Below are 22,249 nucleotides of genomic sequence, written 5' to 3' on the forward strand. Positions count from 1 at the left end.
TATTCAAGCACGTACCTACTAGAGGCAGCTAAGACAGTATTCTTCCCTCTACAGTGCCCACTGTAATGTGTAAGCCAAACTGGTACCCAACTATAACAGAGCTGCTTTGGAGAGCCCAGTTAGCGGCGCCAGCATAACGAGGTCTCTCTGCCCGCCAAATTTGCGGCGCCAGTACATCTGCTCAGCTCAGGTGCTTAACAGCCCGTCTAGCTGCCCGCTGCAGTTGCCCTGCCCCGCCATGCTGGCGATTCACAGGGCGAGAAAAATTGATGACCACGCCTGGTCTGTCCTTTTCGCCGCGAAGAGCTAAAACTTGCCCACCCCGTCCACTTCTGATTTTTCTTTTTACCTTGCACCCCTCGCGATCCAGCTCATCTGCATCGCCGCGTTGCAGATCCTGTTCAGCAGCCGCAACTAGGTCGCAGCGTCCACGTCCAATCCATCGCTACCCTAGACGGACCGGTTGATTGCCAGCAGTCGTCGCCATGTCGGACAAGCTCACTCGGTACGTGTCGACGAGACGATGTAGACGGGCTGAACTATACAAGCTCGTGACACATGGATATAGAGGAATTACTGCTAACAATTTTGATACAGTATCGCCATTGTCAACACTGACAAAGTTCGTGCTCTCTCTCTGTCCAAATTCTGCCACCCCGCGAACCACCCCGCCATCGCTCGATTTTGCTGACCCAGGCCCCTCCAAACAGTGTCGTCCTCGCAAGTGTCGTCAGGAGTGCAAGAAGTCCTGCCCTGTGGTTCGCAGTGGAAAACTTTGCATTGAGGTCACTCCCGAATCTCGCCTCGCCTTCATCTCCGAGTCGCTGTGTATTGGTTGCGGTATCTGCCCCAAGAAGTGCCCCTTCGACGCCATCACCATCATCAACCTGCCCACCAACCTCGAGAGCCAGGTCACCCACCGCTATGGCCCCAACAGCTTCAAGCTCCACCGTCTGCCTATGCCCCGACCTGGCCAGGTTCTCGGTCTGGTCGGAACCAACGGTATCGGCAAAAGTACCGCGCTGAAGATTCTCAGCGGAAAGCTTAAGCCCAACTTGGGCCGCCACGACAACCCTCCCGACTGGGAGGATGTGATTAAGCACTTCCGTGGCTCTGAGCTGCAGAGTGAGTGACAATTCTACAGTCTAACAAGATTACTTGTTTAACGCAAACATAGACTACTTCACTAAGCTCCTGGAGGATGATCTTAAGGCTGTTGTCAAGCCCCAGTATGTCGATCAAATTCCCAAGGCTGTCCGTGGCCCGGAGAAGAGCGTTCGCCACCTTATCGAGAGCCGTGCCACCCTTGGAAACACCGAGGAAGTGACCAGGGTTCTGGAGCTGAACCACATCATGGACCGAGACATCACTCTGCTCTCTGGTGGTGAACTTCAGCGTTTTGCCATCGGCACGGTTTGCGTCCAGAAGGCCGATGTCTACATGTTTGACGAGCCTTCTTCTTATCTCGATGTCAAGCAGCGTCTGAGCGCCGCCAAGATGATTCGCTCGCTTGTCCGCGACGATGACTACGTCATCGTCGTCGAGCACGATTTGTCTACTCTCGACTATCTCTCCGATTACGTCTGCGTTCTCTACGGAAAGCCCGCCATCTATGGTGTTGTCACTATGCCTTACTCTGTTCGTGAAGGTATCAACATTTTCTTGGACGGTCACATTCCCACCGAGAACTTGCGATTCCGTGAAGAGTCTCTTACTTTCCGCCTTGCTGAAGCTGCCGACGACTTCGCCATTGACAGATCGCGTGCCTTTGCCTACCCCAAGATTGAGAAGACCCTTGGCAACTTCAGACTTCGTGTTGATGCTGGAGAGTTCACCGACTCTGAAATTATTGTCATGATGGGAGAGAATGGAACCGGCAAGACCACTTTCTGCCGTCTCCTCGCTGGTGCTATTAAGCCAGACAGCAAGAGCTCTGTCCCAGACATGAGAATCAGCATGAAGCCCCAGACCATTACCCCCAAGTTCGAGGGTACTGTTCGCCAGCTGTTCTTCAAGAAGATTAAGCAGGCTTTCCTGTCTCCTCAGTTCCAGACTGACGTCGTCAAGCCCCTTAAGCTCGATGACTTCATTGATCAGGAAGTTAAGAACCTGTCCGGTGGTGAATTGCAGCGTGTTGCCATTATTCTTGCCCTTGGTATGCCTGCGGATATTTACCTCCTTGACGAGCCCTCTGCCTACCTTGACTCTGAGCAGCGTATTGTTGCCTCTCGAGTCATTAAGCGTTTCATCATGCACTCCAAAAAGACTGCCTTCGTTGTTGAGCACGATTTCACCATGGCCACCTATCTTGCCGATCGTGTCATTGTCTTTGACGGCCAGCCCGGTATTGATGCCCACGCTAACAAGCCTGAGTCGCTTCTCACTGGCTGCAACACCTTCTTGAAGAACCTGGATGTCACATTCCGTCGTGACCCAACCAACTACCGTCCCCGTATCAACAAGTACGGCTCACAGCTGGATCAGGAACAGAAATTGGGCGGTAACTACGTAAGTAACATCACTCTTTGTTTCGTTCTGAATTTTGACTATCGAATACTAATACCTCCTTTTCTTTACAGTTCTTCTTGGAGGAGAAGCCCGATGAAAGTGCTTGAAAAGGGCAATCATGATCAGAACTACAGACCTGATTGCCATGATGCATCTCCAGATGTTTGTAGTATCCATGTTTCTACTTCGTTCGTAATTTGCGGAGGTGGGAGTGATCATGAATCTGGGCTACGAACAGACGGCGTCAGCGAGGATGACGACCCAGATGAGTAACAATGGCGACGGCAGTCTACCCCCTGTTGTCTGGTCCTGCGGAAATGTAGTAAAATTGAAAGCGGTGTTTTGTGGCAATATTGATTTTGAACAACTATTCATCACAATAATGCTGCTGACCCGGAGCGAATCCGCAGATAGAGGGACAATGGATCAAGCGTGGTGACTGCCGTCAGTTTCCTACCTCGCGGGAAACATTTTATTTATTTAACAGTTACATGCCTGTAGTTACAGAATAAAAGAAATTGAATTGGATCGTTTACAAAATTGACATAATTTTTTTTTTTTAAAAAAAAAAGCTGCACTAGAGGTATTGCCTTTGAGATACAAACCGCCACGCATAAAGAAAGACGAGGTAAAAGAGCTTTAGTTTAAAGTTGATATTCCATGAATTAATAACAGACAGCTATATGGATCAATAGATGGAGCGATTCTCGTAAAAGGTCTGCCCTGACTACGATGTTCCAGATCTGATCATCTGTGTGAAGCTACATGATGTTGTTACATTGTGGGAATTGTGTAGAGAAGCTGGCAAAATCCGGGGATATGTGCGCAAGGAATTACTAGCCAGACAGTAAAGCAACAAAAAAATAATTAAAGGGGGGCAATGAAGTAGTGACCGACTCGGTTACTCTTCAATCTCGCCTTCTTCGCTGCCGCTTCGAACGTCCTTGGCTGGCTCTGGTTCTGGGGTCCTGTTGCGGTGACGTCCATCACGAGGGGGGGTGCGCTCACGTGAACGATCTCTTCTGAGTCTCTGTGCAATGTGTGAGAAAAAAAAAACATGTACTAGGGACAATTTGAATGCTCAATGGGGGTTTATAATAGTTTACGAACCTTTGAATCCCTGGAATCCCGACGAGCGTAGTCGTCTTCCTCTTCCTGACGACGACGCCGAGGGGCTGCTGGGCGTTCATCTCCATAGGGGAGTTCGTCATACGAACCTCGATCAGCACGACGGCGATAGAGCCGTTCTCTCTCGTCTTCCCTGTCTCTGCGCTCGCGGTCATAAAACGCATCATCATCGCGCCTAGAGCGAGGCGGACGGTCCAGGTCACGTTCTCGGTCACGTTCACGATCGCGCTCGCGGCGTGATGGCGGAGGCGATAGGCGACTACGGTCAGTTGTCAAAAGGTTCTCTGCCATGGTCGACTTGCGATGGTTTCGCTCGCGTTCAGCAATCGCCTTTCGCCTATCTGCCTCATATGCATCGGGTTCTGGGCTGCGGCTGCGCCGGCCACCACGCCCGCCGCCGCGATGTGAACGATCGCCGCGAGATCGATCTCTTTCACGTCTCGAGACGTCTCTTTCGACGGAAGCCCGGTCGTGGCGTCGATAGGCACGATCGGCGTCATCTTTCTCGCGTAACCTGCGGAGATGTTTCTCAAAGGCACTTCGCCGGAACTCTTCGGAAATGACGGCCTGGAATTCTTCTGATTTCAGTAGTCTAGGTCGTACCTTGTCATATGTATCGCTCAGTGCGACTGGCGGCTCTAGACGCTTAATGTACGCACGAAGATCATCAATAGCCCGGCGCTGCTGCCGGTCGGGCTGTCTATCATCTTCACGCTTCGAGGCACGCTTCTCGCGCAGCTGGTTGGGGAAGAATGTTAGCATGCCGAAACAGAAAGTCATGTGGAAGCATATAACTTACGCGATCGAAAATGAGTTTGAGAATATCACGATCAATGTTAGCTGTACGGTGATCATCTTTCATGATGGATAGGAACTCCTCAAGATCACTTGTTGGGGTGAGATCAAACCGCTTATCCTAATGTCCAGCAGGTCAGCCTTCTGAAGCAGTGCAAGGGGTTTACTGGATCGGGGAGTCTTACTTCAAGGACATCAAGCACATCATTCTTAGGGCCACGGAGGGATCGCTCTTCCTCTTCTACCACATCCCAAAAGAGTTCTTGGGGAGTAGATCCGGCCTGGCCAACCATGTTGAGGTAGCGTTCGTCATTTTCAATAAGAGGAACAATCTGGCTCCACTTAGTACCAGCGTTGATCTTGCCATCTTTGCGGAGAGAATCCAGCAGGGACTTGAAAGCATCTCTCGCCGTGCGCTCTTGGCGGAATTTACGACTCTTCTCCTCTTGTTTATTCTCAATAAAGGCTCGTTCCAAACCTTTCATATGGTTTTGGAAAGCGGTCAAGATGTCAAATTGACTGAGGGTTTGATACTTTTCATTTTCTTGGAGAGTTGGGGTGGAGGAAATGATCTCCCTGGCATCCGCCCAGCGAGTGTAAGCCTCGAGGTTGAGCTTAGGAAGCAATTCGATCAGGCCATCCATGGCACTCTTCTTTTGGCTAGCCTGCTGTTCCTTGTGAGTCTTCTTCAGTCCGATGATATACTCCTCAAAGAGCTGTCGGCGCTCGTCCTCATCGTTGGTGGACCGGAAAATGGTCTCCCCTTCGATCATGGGTCTAGCGGTTTTCCATCGGGTGTAGTGGGTGATTTCAGGGTGCCGCTTCAGCATCGTTTCGAAGTCAGCACGCAACTTGGTCAGCCTCTCTTTGGCACGCTCTTTGTCTTGGAGGATCATGTCCTGGCAGTACTTCTCGAAAGCTTCTTTTCTCTCTTTTGGATCCCTAATTGCACGAAACTGCGGATCTTTGGCGATGACACGAATTGTTTGTTCCCAATTCCAATCTGACTGGACGCCGCTTCGTTTCAGCAGCTTGACGAATGCTGCCTCGGCTTCTTCTTGAGAGGAATATTCCGGATCATTCGTGGCGGGGACGAAGGCCGGCTGCGCCTTGGAGTCGTTTCCATATGATATTTGACGAGATTCGGGGTACGGTTCGCGGGAATCGCGAGTATCACGAGAATCGCGGGAATCGCGAGAGTATTCATGTCCTGTAGCTGGATAACCGCCACCTTGCGAATATGGAGTCTGGGGAACGGGATTGCTCGGCCCACCAGTCGAACCCAGAGCTTTCTTGTATGCTTCAGGCATCTCCCAAGAGCTCTGCTGTGTCTCGGTATTGTACCAATACTTCCGGCCACCCTCTGCGGTATACTCTTTCCATGGCTGAGACTGGAGAGCGCGCTGCGAAACGAAACAAACACGTTAGACAAGAGCAAGAAGGTGACGAGATGGATGACGCCAAAGAATCGTAGAGGGGAAGAGACGTAAAGAAGAAGAAGACTCACCTCTGCCAGACTCATCATCTCTTCTGGCTTGGTCCATTGCGTCACCTTGGTAACGTTATTGTAGTAATATGCTCGACCCTCAGGCGTCTTGTGTTCTTGCCAGGCCGAGGCCGGCTGCGGGAAGGGCGGCGCAAAGCTGCTCATTTTGCCGGCGCCAGATGTAGTGCTTTAAGGCCTTATAGAAGATGCTCGCGATCAGGTCTTGGCCGTGTCTCAATATGCGCGAGCGATTGCGATGGCTGGTCTGGCGTCGACAGGAAGCCTGACTCTGGTTCGGTGCTAAATTTTGTAGCGACGCAGCAATTGCGCGAGACACGCACCTTTGCTGCGGTGCACGGACCAGCGTCGGGGAGATCGTTATGCAACTAACCGGACTCTGCAAAATCGGGGTGCGCCTCAGCCCCTGTAATAGCTTATCCAGCCTCTCTCTCCACGTTGGAGCTCAAGTGAGCCTGAGCCGGATGGAGACATACTGGCGGGCATTGTATTGCTATTAGCTTTTATAATTTATGGGAAGAGGAGGAAATGGTTCACATTCTGATGAGATCTATGAAAACAAGTATTTTTTCACCTTTTGCTCTCTAATCCGTCATGTCCATTCGCATTACTGTACCAAGTCCCGCCACAACCCCTGGGCTGCCGACACCCCTCCAGCTATCCATAAACACCACCAATGCGGCAACGGAGCTCATCAACAACTCTTACCTCACGTATCTCGTCCCATCCGAGACAAACATAAACCTAGAAAATGCCCTCGAGGGCTTTGATGGCTCGAAGCCGATACATGAATTGATTGAGCAAAGAGATACGTTATTCTTCGGTAAGGAAGGGCCAGGCTCACGGATCTCACCGCCCATAGTACGAATGTCGAACATCACTAACATGGAAGAGTATCTCACGTTAAGACGAGACCGTTGACGTCTTGCTTGTCCTCAAGACACCATGGCTTCCGAGGAAAGAGCTCGACTACCATCTCAGCAGGATAAGCATATCTCTGGAAGCACAAGTGGCCAACAGTAGTCTGCCCGGCCGCGAGTCGCCCAGTGCCTCGGAGAGCATCTTCAGCGGGAGGCTGCAGGAGACAAAGAACCCTTTCATAATTGAGGAGGAGATCAAATACGAGAGTGGTGCTGAAGAGGAAGAGGAAGAGGAAGAAGAGCCGCCGCGGCATGTATATGCCATGTGGAAAATGCCCGTGCTTCTCCTGAGGCCGCGGATGCGTCTTCATAGCCCCTCTGTCGTCTTCTCTGCATCCGCAAGCCTCGATCCAGATCTCTGGACGGAGCCGATCGCCCCAGATGTCGGCTATCTCACCAGCGGGATGCCATCCGGCCTCAACCTCCTCGAGTCTTTCAGCAGCGACTCTGCTCTCAACGGCGTCAAGCCGCGCCTATCAGCGTTGCGGGTATCAAGAGTAGCCCCCGTCACGCGGCAGCAGGACTTCATGACCCGCCTCCGCACGCTGCCGCAGCTGAGCATCAGGATCTTCCCAGTGCTACACACCAGGATACGCTTCTCCCGCCCCAGCACGATCCCCCTGAGCCCAACCATCGTCGCCCTCCTGGAGATCGACTTCACCTCCCACTTCAACTGCGAGGCGCTCCTCAACAACATCAGGCTCTCGACCCCCAGCGGCACCGTCGAGAACCTAAACGATGCAGCCGGCCTCAGCCTCCCGCTCAGCTGCGTCTCGCATGACCACATCACGTTCCTCTACCACATCAAACCCAAGCAGACTGAGGCCAACATCCCCAGAGACACCTCGGCAAACCTCGAAATCTCCATCTCGGCCGCCGTCCACGTTGTCCCTGGCATCTGCACCCCAAGCCTCAGCATGAGCTGGACCACCGCCATCGACTTCTCCCTCCCCGTCAATCCCAGCTTCGGCACGGCCTCCGAGTCCGGCATCCAGCGCTCCCACCGGCCCACACAGCTCTCCATCGGCAGCGTCGCCCAGGCCATCAATCACCTAAAGTCCCCCTCCGCGATCCGTCCAGACGCCCTCCCCTCGCTGGAAGCGTCCACCAACCGCACCGAAGCCGTCGTGCCCGACCTCGGCATCACCATGTCTTTCACCGCGCCTTCCCACCCAGTCCACCCTGGCGACATCTTCTCCTGGACTGTCTACGTCGTCAACCGCACCTCCTCCGAAAGAGGCGCTAACCGCCCACCGCGCAAGCTCGCCCTGGTTGCAGTTCCCAAGCGGCGACGCAACGAAGTCCGGCCAATCCGCCCCCTGTCAAGCAGCGGTCGACGCCGCGGGGAGAAGGAAATCGCAGACGCAGTCCTGGACGAGAACGTGCTCCACGCGCTACAGAAGAGCGCCGTGGTCGAGTCAACGGAGCTCATCTGCCTCAGCGCCGATACGCGAGTTGGTCCCGTGGCACCGGGCGCCTGCCATGTCACAGAGCTGCAGTTTTTGGCGTTGCGGGAGGGTATTGTTGGGCTAGAGGCCATTCGGGTCGTCGACTTAGGGTCACAGGAACACGTCGATATTAGAGATTTACCAACCATGATAGTAGAACCAATAGCAGCGGCTGCTTGAACTTTAGATAGCAGCTCATATGTGTTGAATTTTTTTTTTTTAACATCTACTCTATTTTCTGCTTCTCATAATAATATGCACAAAGACGTTGATCCGCATTTGTATAAAACATTTTTCTTTTCATGCAACTGTACCTCAGATGAAACATCATGCTTAAACGCCATTGACCCCACGCTCACGCATCCTTTGTTTTTTCCTCTTCAAACCAAAAAAAGAAAGAAAGAAACGGTAATAATCCTCCGGATATAATAATACTATGCCTGTAATGCAACTTCGCTTGCCAGAATGTATCAAAATTTACCATCTCATAAGTCATCAAAGTCATCATCCCACCCAAGTCTCTCAAAAATAGACGCGCTCTTCTTCTTTGACTCCTGCGCCTTTCCTTCAGGAGTAGCATATAAATCAATCCGCTGTTGTGTAGTTTTCTTGATTGGTGTCTCCATAATTTCAGGAGCGTCATATCTGCTTCTCGGAGGCTTACCCACACTGTCCGTAATAACAAGATCTTCAGATGCCGCTTTTCTTTGTGCCACCGGAGAGGAAGGAGGATACGCTGACGGCTCATTCAACGGCCGGCGTATGAAGCTAGGCTTGGCCGAGGTCTTTATCGGGGTATCGTTTATGGCATCCGCCACAGGAGAAGGGCTGCGATTGTACAGTTCCCGGAGAACAGGTCGCTTGCCTGTGGAAGGAACAAAGGGTCCCACGCTCGACGGGGGATTAATTCATCAAAGCTCTCTGTGGCCTTTTGACTCTCAGGCTTGACAGGCATCATGTTCTTGAACCGGTTATTTGCTGGTGTAGCTTTGACTTGAATGGTTGAAGCTAGAGCGCTCCTTGAAGCCGCCTTTTTCGGTTCTTGAGAACTTGTTAGTATTTCATCTACAAAAAGTTTTTAGGGTGGAGAAACAATACTTTTAGCGGCAAGACTGGCAGATGTTCTACGCTCATCTGCCTCAGCCATTGCTTTGCTCACAACCTCCCGATTAGGCTTCCTCAGAGCTGAAATAGCCTCCCTGAGTTCAGCATCAACCTCCGCCTTTTTATTGGCTCTAGCATCAAACAGGTTGTTCATGCTGCTACTTCGTGACAGAGACTGTGCCCTCCTCTGCGACTCAGTAGAGAGCAGCGACATTGGTCCAGATGGATCTAAGCTTTCTCTCTTGATACTCGGGAGAGTCGTAGAGGTGGCCGACCTTAAAAGCGCAATGGCGTTGCTAGGACCTCTTGAAATACTTCTTCGATGCTGCTGCTCAGTGGAAAGTGCTCGCTGCAAAGTCCTCCGAGAGTTTAGGGGTTGAGGTCGTTTTGCCGCAGCACCAGGTTTCTGATCGCGTGTACTCAAAGGCTTTTTCACAGATCTGGTTTTGGAAGGGGCTATGATCACAGGACCACCAAGCTTTCGGTTAATTGAGTCACAAAGGTCAGGCAGGCGTGCAGAAAAGCTGAACGCGAGTTAGTCTCAAGTGATTATTCAGAGCTGGGAGGAATACCTACAAGGGCATAATGACATCAACACAGAAATCTCTGAGGGGTTCAGAAGACGCCTTCTTATCTAAGCTGCCGTCCAGGGGTGTCTGTAGAGAAGGGCTATCTTCAAGTAGCAACTGCTCATCGCTTGCAGTAGACTGCCAGATAGTTAGGCGATCGGCGTGGACATCCAGCAGAACCGGAAGATTATGCTTGTTTCTTTTTTTGGGCGGAGGTTGTAAAGCGCTCTCCAGCAGGTCTTCTGAATCAGCAGCTCCAGGTAAAGTGGGCAAGCTGACCTCACCAGTGTCGCCGGTAGCCTTTAGGGGTTCCAGAGCAAGAATCTCCATAATGACAATCATTTGCAGCTTTGTCTCTCTCGTCCGCAAGATAGAAACAAGAGACTTGACTTGTGACGGAGTAATAGGAGCATCATCGTTGGGTTCCGGCTTGTTTGCAGCCCACCATCGCATAACGCTCTCATCTTCAAGCGGATACAGCCCACTTTTACCAAGCTTCATTCTTTTGGGTTTGCGTTTCCGTTTGCGGCCTTCATCAGAGCTCTCAATTCGATCCTTAAGCTTGGTGATGATTTCTGGTATTGACTCGCGATATTTTTTGTCGATTTGAACTGTTGTGAGAATGAGGCTTTTCAAGAAGTCTATGAGGTCATTCATATCCAGATTTGACTCCAAGTCCAAGTGGAATGTTGACCGAGCTCTAGACAATGGTCCTTTGGCAAAGTACGCTAATGATCCCTGCGGCAAGCATGAGCAAGAGTAACAGCAAGGCAACCCGATACTGTATTAACGTAACATACCATGGATTTGTACAGCGCATCAAAATATTGGGTTCTGATGCCTTCAAAGATATCGTCTGCTGACTGTTGCGGCTCGGGTTCCCTACCAATTGCCGCAACCTGGCTGAGAGCGGCGCCGTGATTCTTCTCTTCAGACGTTGGCAGTGGGACTTGCTCTAGACTCATATCTGGTGATGGCTGCTGTACCACCAAGGCTTCGGGCTCCGGCGGCTGCTCTTCTTTTGTTACGTGTCCGACAGTCGATACAGATTGCGATCTCACGCGTTTCCTCATCTGGGACTGGATGGCTTCGATCGCGGCCCTCTTCTTCTTCTGCTCGACATGCAGTTGAGGGGTCGTAAGTGCATCGACCCCGTGGTGCTCAGCTCGCTCACTCTTCACCGGATAGAGCTGCTCATATCTAACAGCTGTGGCCTTCTGCGCCAAACTTTCCAGGTCTGCCCATGACCCCAACTTGCAAATTACATACAGCCCGTTGGACTGTCGCTCAAGCGCATAAGTCGTGCCCCTCAATTCGTTCCGCGCAATAAGCACAACGGGTGCCGGGCCCAGGCGACTCTCGAGATCAAGAACATGGATGTACGATTCGTAAAACCGAGACTGTGGGAGGTCGCCGTTCGAAGCTGCAAAGTCTATATATGCCAACGGGAGGTGCTCTCGCGGCAGAAGCATCAACGGATGTAAGACGCGGGGTGGGATATGCAAATTAGGCGGATGCGGCTACCACAACGAACGTAAAGAATCAGCAGCGCTCTCTCACTAGCTATGGCCTATTTTCCCAGAGTTTACCTTTACCGCAATTGACGGCTTGAGCAGCTGCTCCATGGTGCCTTTCGCTCTCGACTTGTGCACATCGCGGCCTGGCGAAGAAGCTCTATGCGGGTGATTCAAGCTTCCTTCGGAAGTGGGCGTCAAGATGCCAGACCGCGCACGCGACGCGTCTTCATAGACGTCGAGCAGCGTGGACGAGGACATGGAGACGAGCTGGCAATCAGTCACAGCTTGGCATTATTGAAGGAGGAAGGCAAATCATATAAGGGAACGACACTCAAAGGGAAAATGCAAAGGGAGCTTCACACAGTTCAACAACGACTAGCATATTGAAGGGATGTTGTTCTGCCCTTTCTTCAATGGGAAGTGGTGGGGCCGTGCGAGGCGCGTTTGCGCGTGCTCTTTCGCTAAACACAGGCCGCCGAAGCTGTGACGTCGTTGGACTAAGGTCTTTACTCTTTGTACTATTTTTTTTTTTCCCCCTATGGTACCTAGGTAGGTACTTCAGTACAGGACGCAGCCCTGATCCCCGACCCTAGCAACCATCTGTAAAATACATACTTTTATGCTTTTTTATGCTTCTTCTTCTTCTTGTTTCCCTCTTTTCAACTCTAAATTGGGCTGCATGGGCTACAAATTCCTAGTTGCCAGGCGAAGGGAATTGATTTGCCGAAGCTTGTTTCAGCTTTTTTGCTCGTGGCGTGGAACTTTAGCGCTGTCCGTTCAGCTGGTTGACCAGCTCCTTGAACCTCGTGGCAGTAAGTCGCTGATTGGCTCTGAGCCGCAATTGACTTTGAGGCGCGTCGGAAGTCAGAACATCTTTTCTGCAAATCGCAAGATCGACTACTCTGGAGATAGCATGGAATGAAAAGGCTTTAGTTGAGATGCCGACGAGCCGAATTCACGTAAATCGGTACTGCTGCCATCTCCTCAACTAGAGCTGAACCAAAGACTGGTAGGATAAGTACATGCAGGTAGAGAGTACACCCATATACACACATCGCGAAGGGGCGCCATACAAGTCATCTTGGAATGTTCGTAAGTATAGTATATGTAAGTAGATGTTTTTCTCCTGCTATTATTCGACTACAATAGGTATTATCGAAATAGCATGCATAGTGAACCCATCACTGTCCCAACTGCTTTCAGCGTCCGGGGTATTCCAGCTCCAGTCCCACGCCAAAGCGCCAAGCATTGACACAAAGGTCTCTCTAATGGAGGCGCAAATCATTCAGAATCCAACCGCACCAGGGCCATGACAAAGGAAATCCAAAATAGGGAAGAAGAAAAAAAAGCCTTTCCATGATGTTTAAAAAATACAAAGATGCCATACCGCTCCTCATACAAAAACCAATGCTCATATACATGCCGAATGCTAAGCAATCTTGACAAAAGAAAATAAGAACGAAAACAACCAAGGGGCAAGGGGCAAGGTTGTTTTTATAGTGTACAGAATTACTGATGGAGCTCTCAAGTGAAAGCATCTGTGGCAGGCTCGCCTGTCCACATCAGAGCATGCCCATGGACGACTGGTATGGAACGGCAAAATCTGAAGACGATTCGCCGGCATTCGATGAATAAGGCCAGTTATAATCTGAGCTGTTCGTATAGCCAGAAAAATAACCAGCACCCATTTGGTAGGGAAACATGGGAGTTGTAGGCTGGCTGGAGCAAGCTTTGATACTATCGTAGTCGGCGGCCGTTGCCTGAATTGACGTATCAAGATCGTCCGAATAGCCAAAGCTGCCCATCGCATAGGAGGTGCCGTTGCCGTTGAACGCAAAGGTCTCTAAAAAGGCCGGCGTCGCCGGGGGCGTGCGCAAGGTAGGATCCTGGACCAGGGCCGACGAAGAGTATTTAGTAATTAAGGGGAACAGGCCACCATTGACATTGTGTGACTCTGCGACGACGGGAGTATTAGGGGTTGGAGGTGCCGCTGATCCTGCAGCCATTGGCGATCGGTTTCTTTGAAAAAAGGGGCTCCGTGGTGTGGCAGAAGACGCAGATGACTTGCGGACTCTTCCGGTTCCTGACGTAGAGACAACTCGGCGCATTGAGCCAACCTGTTCAGAGCGTCGAGACGCATCAAGACCAATTCTTGAGCCACTCGAGAAACTTCGAGAACCATTGATTGACAGCTGGGGGGTTTGGCGATTGCGGCGAGAAGCAATGTCCGTCGGGCAAGGAGACTTGAGTCGCCTATCCGGGCTGTTCGGAAGAGCAGTCTGGTCCAAAAATGATGTTATCCGCTCGAGGTCCATGTCCTGGAACTCATTGGCATAATTGTTGGTAGCATCTTCAATGGAAAGCATGGTGTCCAGGGCCGACGCATTAGCGAAAGACATGCTTGAATCTAGCGCCGAGACATATTCATGCTCGTTTTTTGAAGGGGACACGGCCTCATCGGCAGCGTCATCTGTGGCAAAAAAATGCTGCTCATCTTCCGCATCGTGGAACATGTGAGAAGATACAGAGCCAATGTGTGGCGTCACGGGCGACGTGGCCTCGTAGGCATCAGTGGAGCTTTCGGATGTAGTTGAGAGCTGTGAAGGAGCATCTGGGGACTGCTCTTTGGTTTGTGAGGTCTGTCGCGGCTCGGGAAAGGGGGCAGAAGAGGCGCCTAGGCTGCGTTTGCGATCTGAACCTTCGAGGCCAGTCTCTGATGGATTGGTCCCTTCTTTCTCAGCTCGCTGCCTGGCTTCATACTCTCGAATGTTGTTTTCCTTCTTTTCGCGAGCCCTTCTGTTCTGGAACCAGTTCTAATAGACGATTAGCAAATTGTTATCCTTCACTTTCACTGAGGCAGGTGTAAGTACATTGATGCGTGCATGATCAACCCTCATGCTCTCAGCCAACGCCTTCTTAGTGCTGCTGTTTGGCTTGTGGTTTTTCTGGAATTCAGACTCGAGAAGGTCCACCTCTTCTTTTGAAAGCCGTGGCTTTGATTCTGTCGTCCGAGTCATCTGCTGGTGGTGAACAAGATGGGTATGCTGTGCCTGGTATGCCTTCATGGATTCCGCAAGCAACGAATAGTCTGGTAGCTGGGCATATTGTGTGAAATCGTCAGTGGCAGCAACGGAATAGGTCCATGCTGGCCACTCTGATTGAGAAAGGTGAACCATGGTTCCTAGTAGGGACCGTAAGAGGCGAGAGAGGGGGCGGTTTGTAGACCTGACGGCCACTGGGAATACAGTCCGGCTTGAGACTTATGTAGTCGGGCTAGTATTCAGGCTGCCGATTACCTCTTTTTTAGAGGGAGCAAACCAATGGGGGCGGCTGCTGGACTGGAATCGAAAAACGATATCCCGCGAGACAGGAGGTGATGACAAGAGGCGGCTCCCGGATCTTTAAATACTCCTTGGTCTTGAATGTAATATCGGCAACTAAGGGGAGCGGAGGAGATGGGAGAAGAGGGATTCTCGGGCTGAGAGCCGTTGTCGATGACGATATGAAGACGATGGTGAGGAAGAGGAAAGAAGGAGAAGGGGACTTTGAGACAAGGGATTATACTGAGGTCGTCTTCTTCAACGGGCTTGTCAAGGGGATCTGGCGTTGACGGCGAAAGCGGATAGAAACACTGAGGGACAAGATCCGGGACAGATTTGGAGGGGCGGAGGAAGATACAAGTACTCGCTAGAGAGGCCCTTGATATGCATCTGGAAACTCGGTAGTGGTGTTGTCGACCCGCCGCGCATCGCTGTGGCGGTTTTCATCCCTCTGCAGCCATGGTGGTACGAAGTACATGCGCCGTACTCGGTACTGGTGAGGGCATCACCCTGGTCAAGGCGAGACCAGGGTGCGCTGAGCAGGGGTTTGGAGCACCGATACCCCTGGCCTCCAGGGCGGGCAAAAGGCGCTGCAGCATCAGCACACGCAGCGACGGGGGGTGCATCAGCTGCAGGCTCGCTGGGTGGGCCGCAGCTTGGCGCAGATTTTGGCGCCCAGAGCGCTCGCAGCACAGGCCCAGGCTTTTGGGCCGGAGCACAGGCTAGAGCCACCTGGAGCAAAAGCCACCCACAGCCCTGGCCCAGAACCAAGCAGCCAGGAGCTCGAGCCCAGCCCGGATGCGCATGGCCTAGCGCCTAGAAGGGGTTGCAGTCAATCACAGAGCGCTTCCGAATGCCGCCAGGTTGCCCGTGGATGCAGAGACTCGCAGCCGCAGCGGTGGCGCCAGCGTCCAGCGTGGGCGTTCGCCGCGATGGGAGCCTGCGAGTCGCTGTCGGTCAGTGCGCGCCAGGCCCACGGTGGGACTGGGGAAGGATGCCAGCACAGGGAACGGAGAGGAGGCGAGACGAGGCCCTGGGCAGACGGCGTCAACGTGGACGTGGATGCAGGCGTCCTTGGCCGTGAGCCTTGCGCTCCAGCAACGTGGAACCTGCGCCTGCGCCGTACTGTATGAGCGCAGGGAATACGAGTGCTATACCCAGCTCGGATGGCCTGGAGGAGGCCCGGCGGGATAACGCGATGGCATCCCGCGTGTCATTCGCGGCAGCCAAGGAGGAAGACGAGAGAGACGAGAGAGACGAAGAGGGCGGGGGCACGCCCATACCGGACGCGGTCTGTCCTTGATGACAATCTTACTCGGTGCAGATACCCTTCAACACTAGGGAGCTAGGGAGGACAGGCGGCCAGAAGACGGCCTTCCAGTGTTGAGCAATTCCAGTATAGCACCAAGACAGCTGAGGAGATGCAGCCGCTGCCTCGCGCTCTGTACAGGTACAAGCTTAAGCTCGGGTCTTGCCTCGGCGCAGACGCTCTCAACAGGTACCCGTGCTCGCACCACGCATGGAGCATGTTGAGAAGCTTCATCGCGGCGCTTCCCAATAAGAATCTCACGACCCAGGCGGAGAGGCGTAACTTTTGTCAAACATGCGACGGTGTGCCCACACTGAGATTCTGGGCCTCTGCAAACCTACCCAAACGCTCGAGCCAAAATGGTGTGAGATCCACCGGCAGCACCACCAAGGCCACTGCAGCTCGCGTGCTGTGGTGCAGCGAGTTGCAGCAGACCTTGTCCTTGTCCATCCCGGCCGTCGGTAGGTCCCAGGGCGTCCGGCGCTGCAATTGGACACCGCACCGCAGCCTCCGTCGACGCAACTGAGCGCGGTTGGGATGAACCACCCACCAGGTCGGGGAGCTGCCGCTAGGCCTACCACAGCGCGGTAAGAGAGACGGCTGCGCTGTTCTGCTCTGCTGCTCTCAGTGCTGCTCTCACTGCACTGCAGCGGGCACTTGCGCCGATCCAGGCGGCAGCTACCTTTGCTTGCTTTGGTCTGCATCTGCATCTGCGCCTGCGTCAAGAGCGAGTAACACAGCTCCTTCCTGCTGCGGCTGCCTCCTGCCTAACGGGTTAGCGTTGCTGTATCGCTCCTACCAACTCTGTACTTGCTGTAAAAGTACGAGCCTGCTGCCCAGTAGCTGCGATTAATGGAAAGGGCTTGAGAAGGTTTGAAAAAATCCCTCTTTTGGGCGTAACGTTCGTCGGCGCGTCATCATCCGCAGCCAATCTGCTTACTCGGTCGTTACCTAATCTACACATCTCTCCCGTCTCGTCTTTATCGCTGGGTACCTGGCACTACTGTACAAATATCATCGTGAAAAATCTCGCTATCTGTGGTTCACGAGAAGCTTCATTTCACCTAATTTGCCCGCTAAGTCCTCCGGGGTTTTCCATCTTCTCTTACCAGTGTGGCCACCGCACCTGGCCCGGACTGGCCCGGTCGAGCAGGTCGACTAGATTGTGCTCAACCTCTGCACACCACCACTTCGCCATCTGCCTTCCGGAGCCTGCGCAAATGATGCCCACGCCCTCAGGCTGCCTGTGCTAAACCTCTTCCGAGACAAGCTCGCCACGCTCCAAGAGGCGGCAGTGACTGGACGTGATTCCCAACTTTTCCTGCCATGGCGCTATACCCCTGCTGCCCTGATTTAGCCATGATGCACAGAGCCTAAAAGAGTTTCTGTGTGGATTTTTTCTTCTTCGCAGTTGAGGACATGCTCCGGCACCGTCTTGGGGGGGGGGCCAAAAGGCGGTTCGAATGGCATCATGGCTGTATGCTAGGGCGCCAAGCGTCCAGAGCTGAGGTACTTGTTTCCTATAAGAGCATTCTATTTTCGTTCCAAGACAATTTTCCCTTGCTGATGAGGCGATGACGCTATTCATTGGATAATAAAATCAGTTGCCGCCACTGTCACACAGCATTCAGCCTCGTCGTCAAAGTACATCGCAGCTCTCATGATGCGCACGCATACACACACGGGATTGTCACCTCATGGCACATCCACGCTGCCTATCCTATCTCGACCACACGCATTTCCCCTCTCTGGCAGCCAAAGTCTTTGCCCGAAGCAGTTGGATCGACCTCTCGGAGCGACCCCACCGTTCCGAGGCCCGTCCTTCGCGGAGCTTTGCCTGTTTCGGGACCATCGCACACAGCCTGTCAATCCTCGATCCTTGCAAGCTGCTCTACCCCAGGCAAGCAGGCCCAAACCCAGATTGAGCGCCATTGCTTTTGCCAGCCCATTTCGCTTATTCGTCACGCTGATTTGCCGTACTGATTCGCTGTCAAGCCCAGCTTCACAACCGCAGTCACCCATCACCGCCAGGAAATAAGCCGCATTGACTTGTCTGGTCTGCCAGATTGGTACGCCCAAAGTGCTTAGCTCACCAGATATTATCCTTCCTCCTTTAAACGGCAGCGTGTAATTAGCAGCAGACATCAAATCAAGCCAACACTGAACGGTGGGGGGAGGCGCCACGGAGTTTTAGCGCTCCGGTATACGAAGGTTCCCTCGGTCCCGTCGGTGCCAGACACGATGGGTTATAACACGATAAATCTCAGGCCGTTGAAAATCCATTCTTTTTTCTAGTCAAATGCTACAGCATATTTCTCTGCTCTCTGAGAACACGAGTCCACCCTCACGATACAGCATCACCTTGCCTGTGCAACCTTCAAGCGCAGTTACTTCTTATTCCTAATTTCCAAGAAATGACAAGCTGCGCTGTCTTATGCACTATTACAAGGTGACGGCTAGGTAGCAGCGTTACCATACTCGTAATTTATTACTGACATAATTGCTCACATTGGGTTATAGGATTTTTGCCATCAATGTGATACGATCAGTAAGGAACGAACAATACCGCTACATTCGCACAACACAGAATACTCCGCATTGTCATACCGTGTCTCATTGGCGGTGTGCTCAGTGCGCAAAGCTGACTAACCTCAAGAAGCAAGGTCTTGCTTGTTAAATGAAAAATGGCGTCCTCAGCTGAGAAAAGCAAGCCATTCGCCTACCAAGGAGCGCCACCTCTAGCTATATCTGATCTAGCGGTCGAAGGCTTCTGTTATAGCTCAGGAGATGATGCGCATCACAGTCGCTTACAGAACGTGTCACGGCGCTCAGGCCAACAGCAAATCTAGCTATTACACCCCACCAACGCAGTCCTCCACCTCAACCAAAACGTGTGCCAGCACGAGAGAGAGTAGGTGGTGAGAAAAGCAAGGCACCTCTTCCTCCCACCACTCTCAGTACTACTAGGTACTTCGTAACATATGTATGGCAGAGTACCTCAGACAACGCTCGCCTTCACCTAAGCTCGAGCTCACAAGTAAATCTTCCAGAGTGTACACAATCCAGGGCAACTGCATGACTCCTTCTCTTTCGGCGTACATATTGCGCCATGTCTTGTGTTCAGAGATTGAACTTCAGGCTTCATTACGCGGGAAACACCGCCATTATAAAAATCGATGCTACATTCCCGACAAGAACTCACGCAAGCCGCATATAGGCGGTTTTCACCAAGACTGGCCCAGTTGGATATACGAATGGGAAGGAGCATCGTCGAATATTGATTGACATGCGGTTGGTTCTAAGCGTGGTCCATGAAATGAGACAAGATAATAATAACTATCAGCCTTACATCGGTCCCGAGAGCTTGGAAGTGATGGGGCGCTAATCGCCACTTCTACCCAGCCGTTGTTACACTGAGGGCCGAATATGGGTAGGCGAATAGGCTTAAAAAAGAGAAATCTGTCCCGGCCGCGGCGGCAGTGCCGAGCAGAACGGTCTCGGCCCAGAGATCTGGGTGCGCACTTTGCTATGGTCAAGAATGGTAACCAGGGTGCCGATCAAGACAGGCCACGCTTTTGGGCGCGAACAACCCCAGGAAGTATGTACAGTACAGCAAGCAATCGGCTATCAGTCTATCTGCACTCCCCCAGGTTCCGACTCTCAGTGAGACATGGTGCAGTAGGCGCTCCTAAACATTTCACCCTTATTTTTCACATCGCCTTGTTTGCCGTCTTCGGCATGGTTAATCTGCTGCCGCAGCGGCTGGAATCTATTCAAAGAATTCATTCCGTACGCAGATAACACCGCGTGGCTATTAGCGTCTACCACCAATCAGGCTTTTTTTTTTTTTTTTTTTTCCCTCTCACCAGCCGCTACAGTTTAGGCGCTGCAAGCAAAGCTAGATGTTCGACTGGCGTCTAACAACGGCCCGAGGAGTCAAGACTGTCAAAGAAAAAGATGGTATGCCATTGGTAACTTGGGACGAATCAGGAGTCCCGGATTTAATAGGCAGAAGGCGACTAGAACAAATCGAAAACATCGAAAACATCCCTTCTCAACTCGTTGACAAGGCGCTTTGGTTGCAATGGGCGACACTGGGTCAAGCTAGGGCCAACCATTCGGCTTCCATCCAATACGGGATGTGGGAGATGAATCTCGGGTTGTTGGGGAGTTACTCCACTCAGAAGAAAAGCAATTTGACAGCTGAATCGAGACCAGCAGGACGTTGTGTCACGGTTTGAGCGTAAGCCGCGGCTGAGCCCCGTCTGCATCCAACTGCTCTCTGGCGAGGCCTGGCCCAGCCCTTTGGATCGCTGGTCTATTCCCAAGGCTAGCTGCAGCCTTAGCTACCTCAGTAGTATGCTACAGGCTCGGAGCAATAACACGTACTAACTACCTAGTACCTGGCAAGTCAGGGACATGCATATGGCTGCAAAACTGTATGCCCGTAGGGCAGTGGATAGCCACGCTAAGATGGCATCTAATTGTTTTACAGGAAAGGGGAGTGAATGGAAAATTGGCCAATCACACATCTGTCACATATAAAACTGAGCATTACAGGACGGTACTGGCCAGAAGTTAGGCGATCGATTTCAAACTGGGCTGCAGATCACATATCACTGTGATCATGCTGCCAGATCGGGTATGATAAACATTGTAGAGGTAGACTGGTCCCTCCTGTCCTTCCTGTGCCAATGGCGTTCAAGTCATGGATGTGGGAGACCAGAAAAGCTCGCCAAGCCTGAAATGGTGTCTTTTTGCGTCAACTAGGCGAGGCGCGACACACACCCCAACTCTCCTTTTCGAGCTGTCGAAATATGGCTGAAGCAAAAGCCACACGCGCACACCCTCACGCCCCGCGCGCATCAGTTCAGCCATACACGGAGCACTAGCAGCGGTGTCGACCCATTGGTCAACTATACGGCAAAAAATTGCATTATACAGGGAATATGATAGCCACAATCCGCGGAGCATAGACGGCGCATGATGCTACTGTAGACCGTTCGGGTCTTAACCAAGGGTTCGGAAGCCTAGCCCCACCAGAGATACATCGATCGGTCTCGATCATTACTCTTTGACGCAGAGGAAAGTCAGAAGGGGAAACAAGCTTCGACTGATCTGCTCGCTAGGCTTAAAAAAAATTACATCTTACCAGCTGAAGACCCTAGCTCGTTGGCCTAGTCCGTCTTTGCCGCAAAGATCTGGACTGCAGCCATCCTTCGCACAAGCTACGAAAGGCCAATGCTGGCTTTGCAATTTCTTGGTGCCATGTTACACGGCCACTGCTTTTCAAAGAAAAATAAAACGACCCCCTTATGACTTGTTTTTCTAGGCATAAAGTGCTACTGGAATTGCCAAAGATTTTTTTCCTCCCCTAAAAAAAGCCCCCCCCCCTCAGGTAAAAGCCAACCGTTACCCCAATATGAGACAGTGGTGTGTTTGAAAGGATGTAGCTAAAATATGCAGAGAGGCGCTCCAGCAACACTGTGGATCAGACCTAATCGTTGGCTGCGGGAGGCTTGTCCAGACATTGCTGCGAGATATAGTAGGATCAATGAGGAGTCGAGAATTCGCCCAGTCTCTTTTGGCTCGAAGCAATGAACAAATCGATCAATCAGCCTCAGCCTGAAAGAAGCCTTGGGAAGAAGCGAGAAATGCGGTTTTACTCCACTTGACCAAAAGCAAGACGTGACCTTGATCATGTGAGCAGAGATAGGGACCGCAGGCCGAACTCGGTTTGTCCTCAAGTCATTCTGCATCTGCATGAACTGACCGGAGCAAATAGAGACATCCAGATTGAATGGAGCAGTGTACGAGTAAGTGTCATGGGCTGGGCTGTTCCAACCGTAGCACTCCCCGCCAGGACTAAAAGTGGCGTGAGGCTGCAGATGGCCCCAAACGGGCACCACAACGCGGACATTATACTGTGTTGGATGTTCGGCAAGAAACGCAGAGCTCGCGTGGATCACCTGGACCAAGATACGAGCAACGATGTACTATCTCGTTCTCTCAATCTTACTTGGATGGGTTTCATACCAACCGATTCACACGGCGGATGGGTGGGAGGGAAATGCGGGGTCACCGCTGCGGAACGGCTACTTATCAATTCGTGCACGATTTTCGCACT

General features: G+C 52.1%; 7 protein-coding genes across 7 annotated transcripts; 4 read left to right on the forward strand and 3 right to left on the reverse strand.

The window, feature by feature from the left end:
- Positions 1 to 286: 286 nt before the first annotated feature.
- Positions 287 to 3,117, forward strand: RLI1 (Fe-S cluster-binding ribosome biosynthesis protein). Its single transcript, XM_066126976.1, has 5 exons — positions 287 to 505; positions 598 to 622; positions 711 to 1,125; positions 1,178 to 2,508; positions 2,580 to 3,117. The coding sequence occupies exons 1-5, from the start codon at positions 486 to 488 to the stop codon at positions 2,613 to 2,615; spliced, it is 1,827 nt and encodes a 608-aa protein (XP_065983084.1). The 5' UTR covers positions 287 to 485; the 3' UTR covers positions 2,616 to 3,117.
- Positions 3,051 to 6,220, reverse strand: TrAFT101_003742 (uncharacterized protein). The gene is made up of 5 exons (XM_024903118.2): positions 5,939 to 6,220; positions 4,617 to 5,834; positions 4,436 to 4,552; positions 3,619 to 4,374; positions 3,051 to 3,538 (listed from the first exon to the last, which is right to left on the reverse strand). Exons 1-5 carry the CDS (start codon positions 6,080 to 6,082, stop codon positions 3,410 to 3,412), a joined length of 2,364 nt encoding a protein of 787 aa, XP_024766494.1. The 5' UTR covers positions 6,083 to 6,220; the 3' UTR covers positions 3,051 to 3,409.
- A 180-nt stretch (positions 6,221 to 6,400) lies between these two features.
- On the forward strand, positions 6,401 to 8,843 carry TrAFT101_003743 (uncharacterized protein). Its single transcript, XM_024909295.2, has 2 exons — positions 6,401 to 6,758; positions 6,844 to 8,843. Exons 1-2 carry the CDS (start codon positions 6,530 to 6,532, stop codon positions 8,481 to 8,483), a joined length of 1,869 nt encoding a protein of 622 aa, XP_024766493.1. The 5' UTR covers positions 6,401 to 6,529; the 3' UTR covers positions 8,484 to 8,843.
- On the reverse strand, positions 8,469 to 11,938 carry TrAFT101_003744 (uncharacterized protein). Its single transcript, XM_024909294.2, has 5 exons — positions 11,566 to 11,938; positions 10,777 to 11,496; positions 9,984 to 10,714; positions 9,402 to 9,931; positions 8,469 to 9,344 (listed from the first exon to the last, which is right to left on the reverse strand). The coding sequence occupies exons 1-5, from the start codon at positions 11,749 to 11,751 to the stop codon at positions 9,106 to 9,108; spliced, it is 2,406 nt and encodes an 801-aa protein (XP_024766492.2). The 5' UTR covers positions 11,752 to 11,938; the 3' UTR covers positions 8,469 to 9,105.
- A 186-nt stretch (positions 11,939 to 12,124) lies between these two features.
- Positions 12,125 to 15,360, reverse strand: TrAFT101_003745 (uncharacterized protein). The gene is made up of 2 exons (XM_024910472.2): positions 14,364 to 15,360; positions 12,125 to 14,306 (listed from the first exon to the last, which is right to left on the reverse strand). The coding sequence occupies exons 1-2, from the start codon at positions 14,667 to 14,669 to the stop codon at positions 13,056 to 13,058; spliced, it is 1,557 nt and encodes a 518-aa protein (XP_024766491.1). The 5' UTR covers positions 14,670 to 15,360; the 3' UTR covers positions 12,125 to 13,055.
- Positions 15,361 to 15,745: 385 nt separating this feature from the next.
- TrAFT101_003746 (uncharacterized protein) lies at positions 15,746 to 16,648 on the forward strand (the record flags this gene model as incomplete). The annotated part of the gene is made up of 3 exons (XM_066126977.1): positions 15,746 to 15,893; positions 15,953 to 16,104; positions 16,163 to 16,648. The coding sequence occupies 3 exons, from the start codon at positions 15,746 to 15,748 to the stop codon at positions 16,646 to 16,648; spliced, it is 786 nt and encodes a 261-aa protein (XP_065983085.1).
- Positions 16,649 to 19,107: 2,459 nt separating this feature from the next.
- TrAFT101_003747 (uncharacterized protein) lies at positions 19,108 to 19,407 on the forward strand (the record flags this gene model as incomplete). The annotated part of the gene is made up of 1 exon (XM_066126978.1): positions 19,108 to 19,407. The coding sequence occupies one exon, from the start codon at positions 19,108 to 19,110 to the stop codon at positions 19,405 to 19,407; it is 300 nt and encodes a 99-aa protein (XP_065983086.1).
- Positions 19,408 to 22,249: the final 2,842 nt, after the last annotated feature.

This window comes from Trichoderma asperellum, chromosome 2 (assembly GCF_020647865.1).
Source record: "Trichoderma asperellum chromosome 2, complete sequence".
Lineage (NCBI taxonomy): Eukaryota > Fungi > Ascomycota > Sordariomycetes > Hypocreales > Hypocreaceae > Trichoderma > Trichoderma asperellum.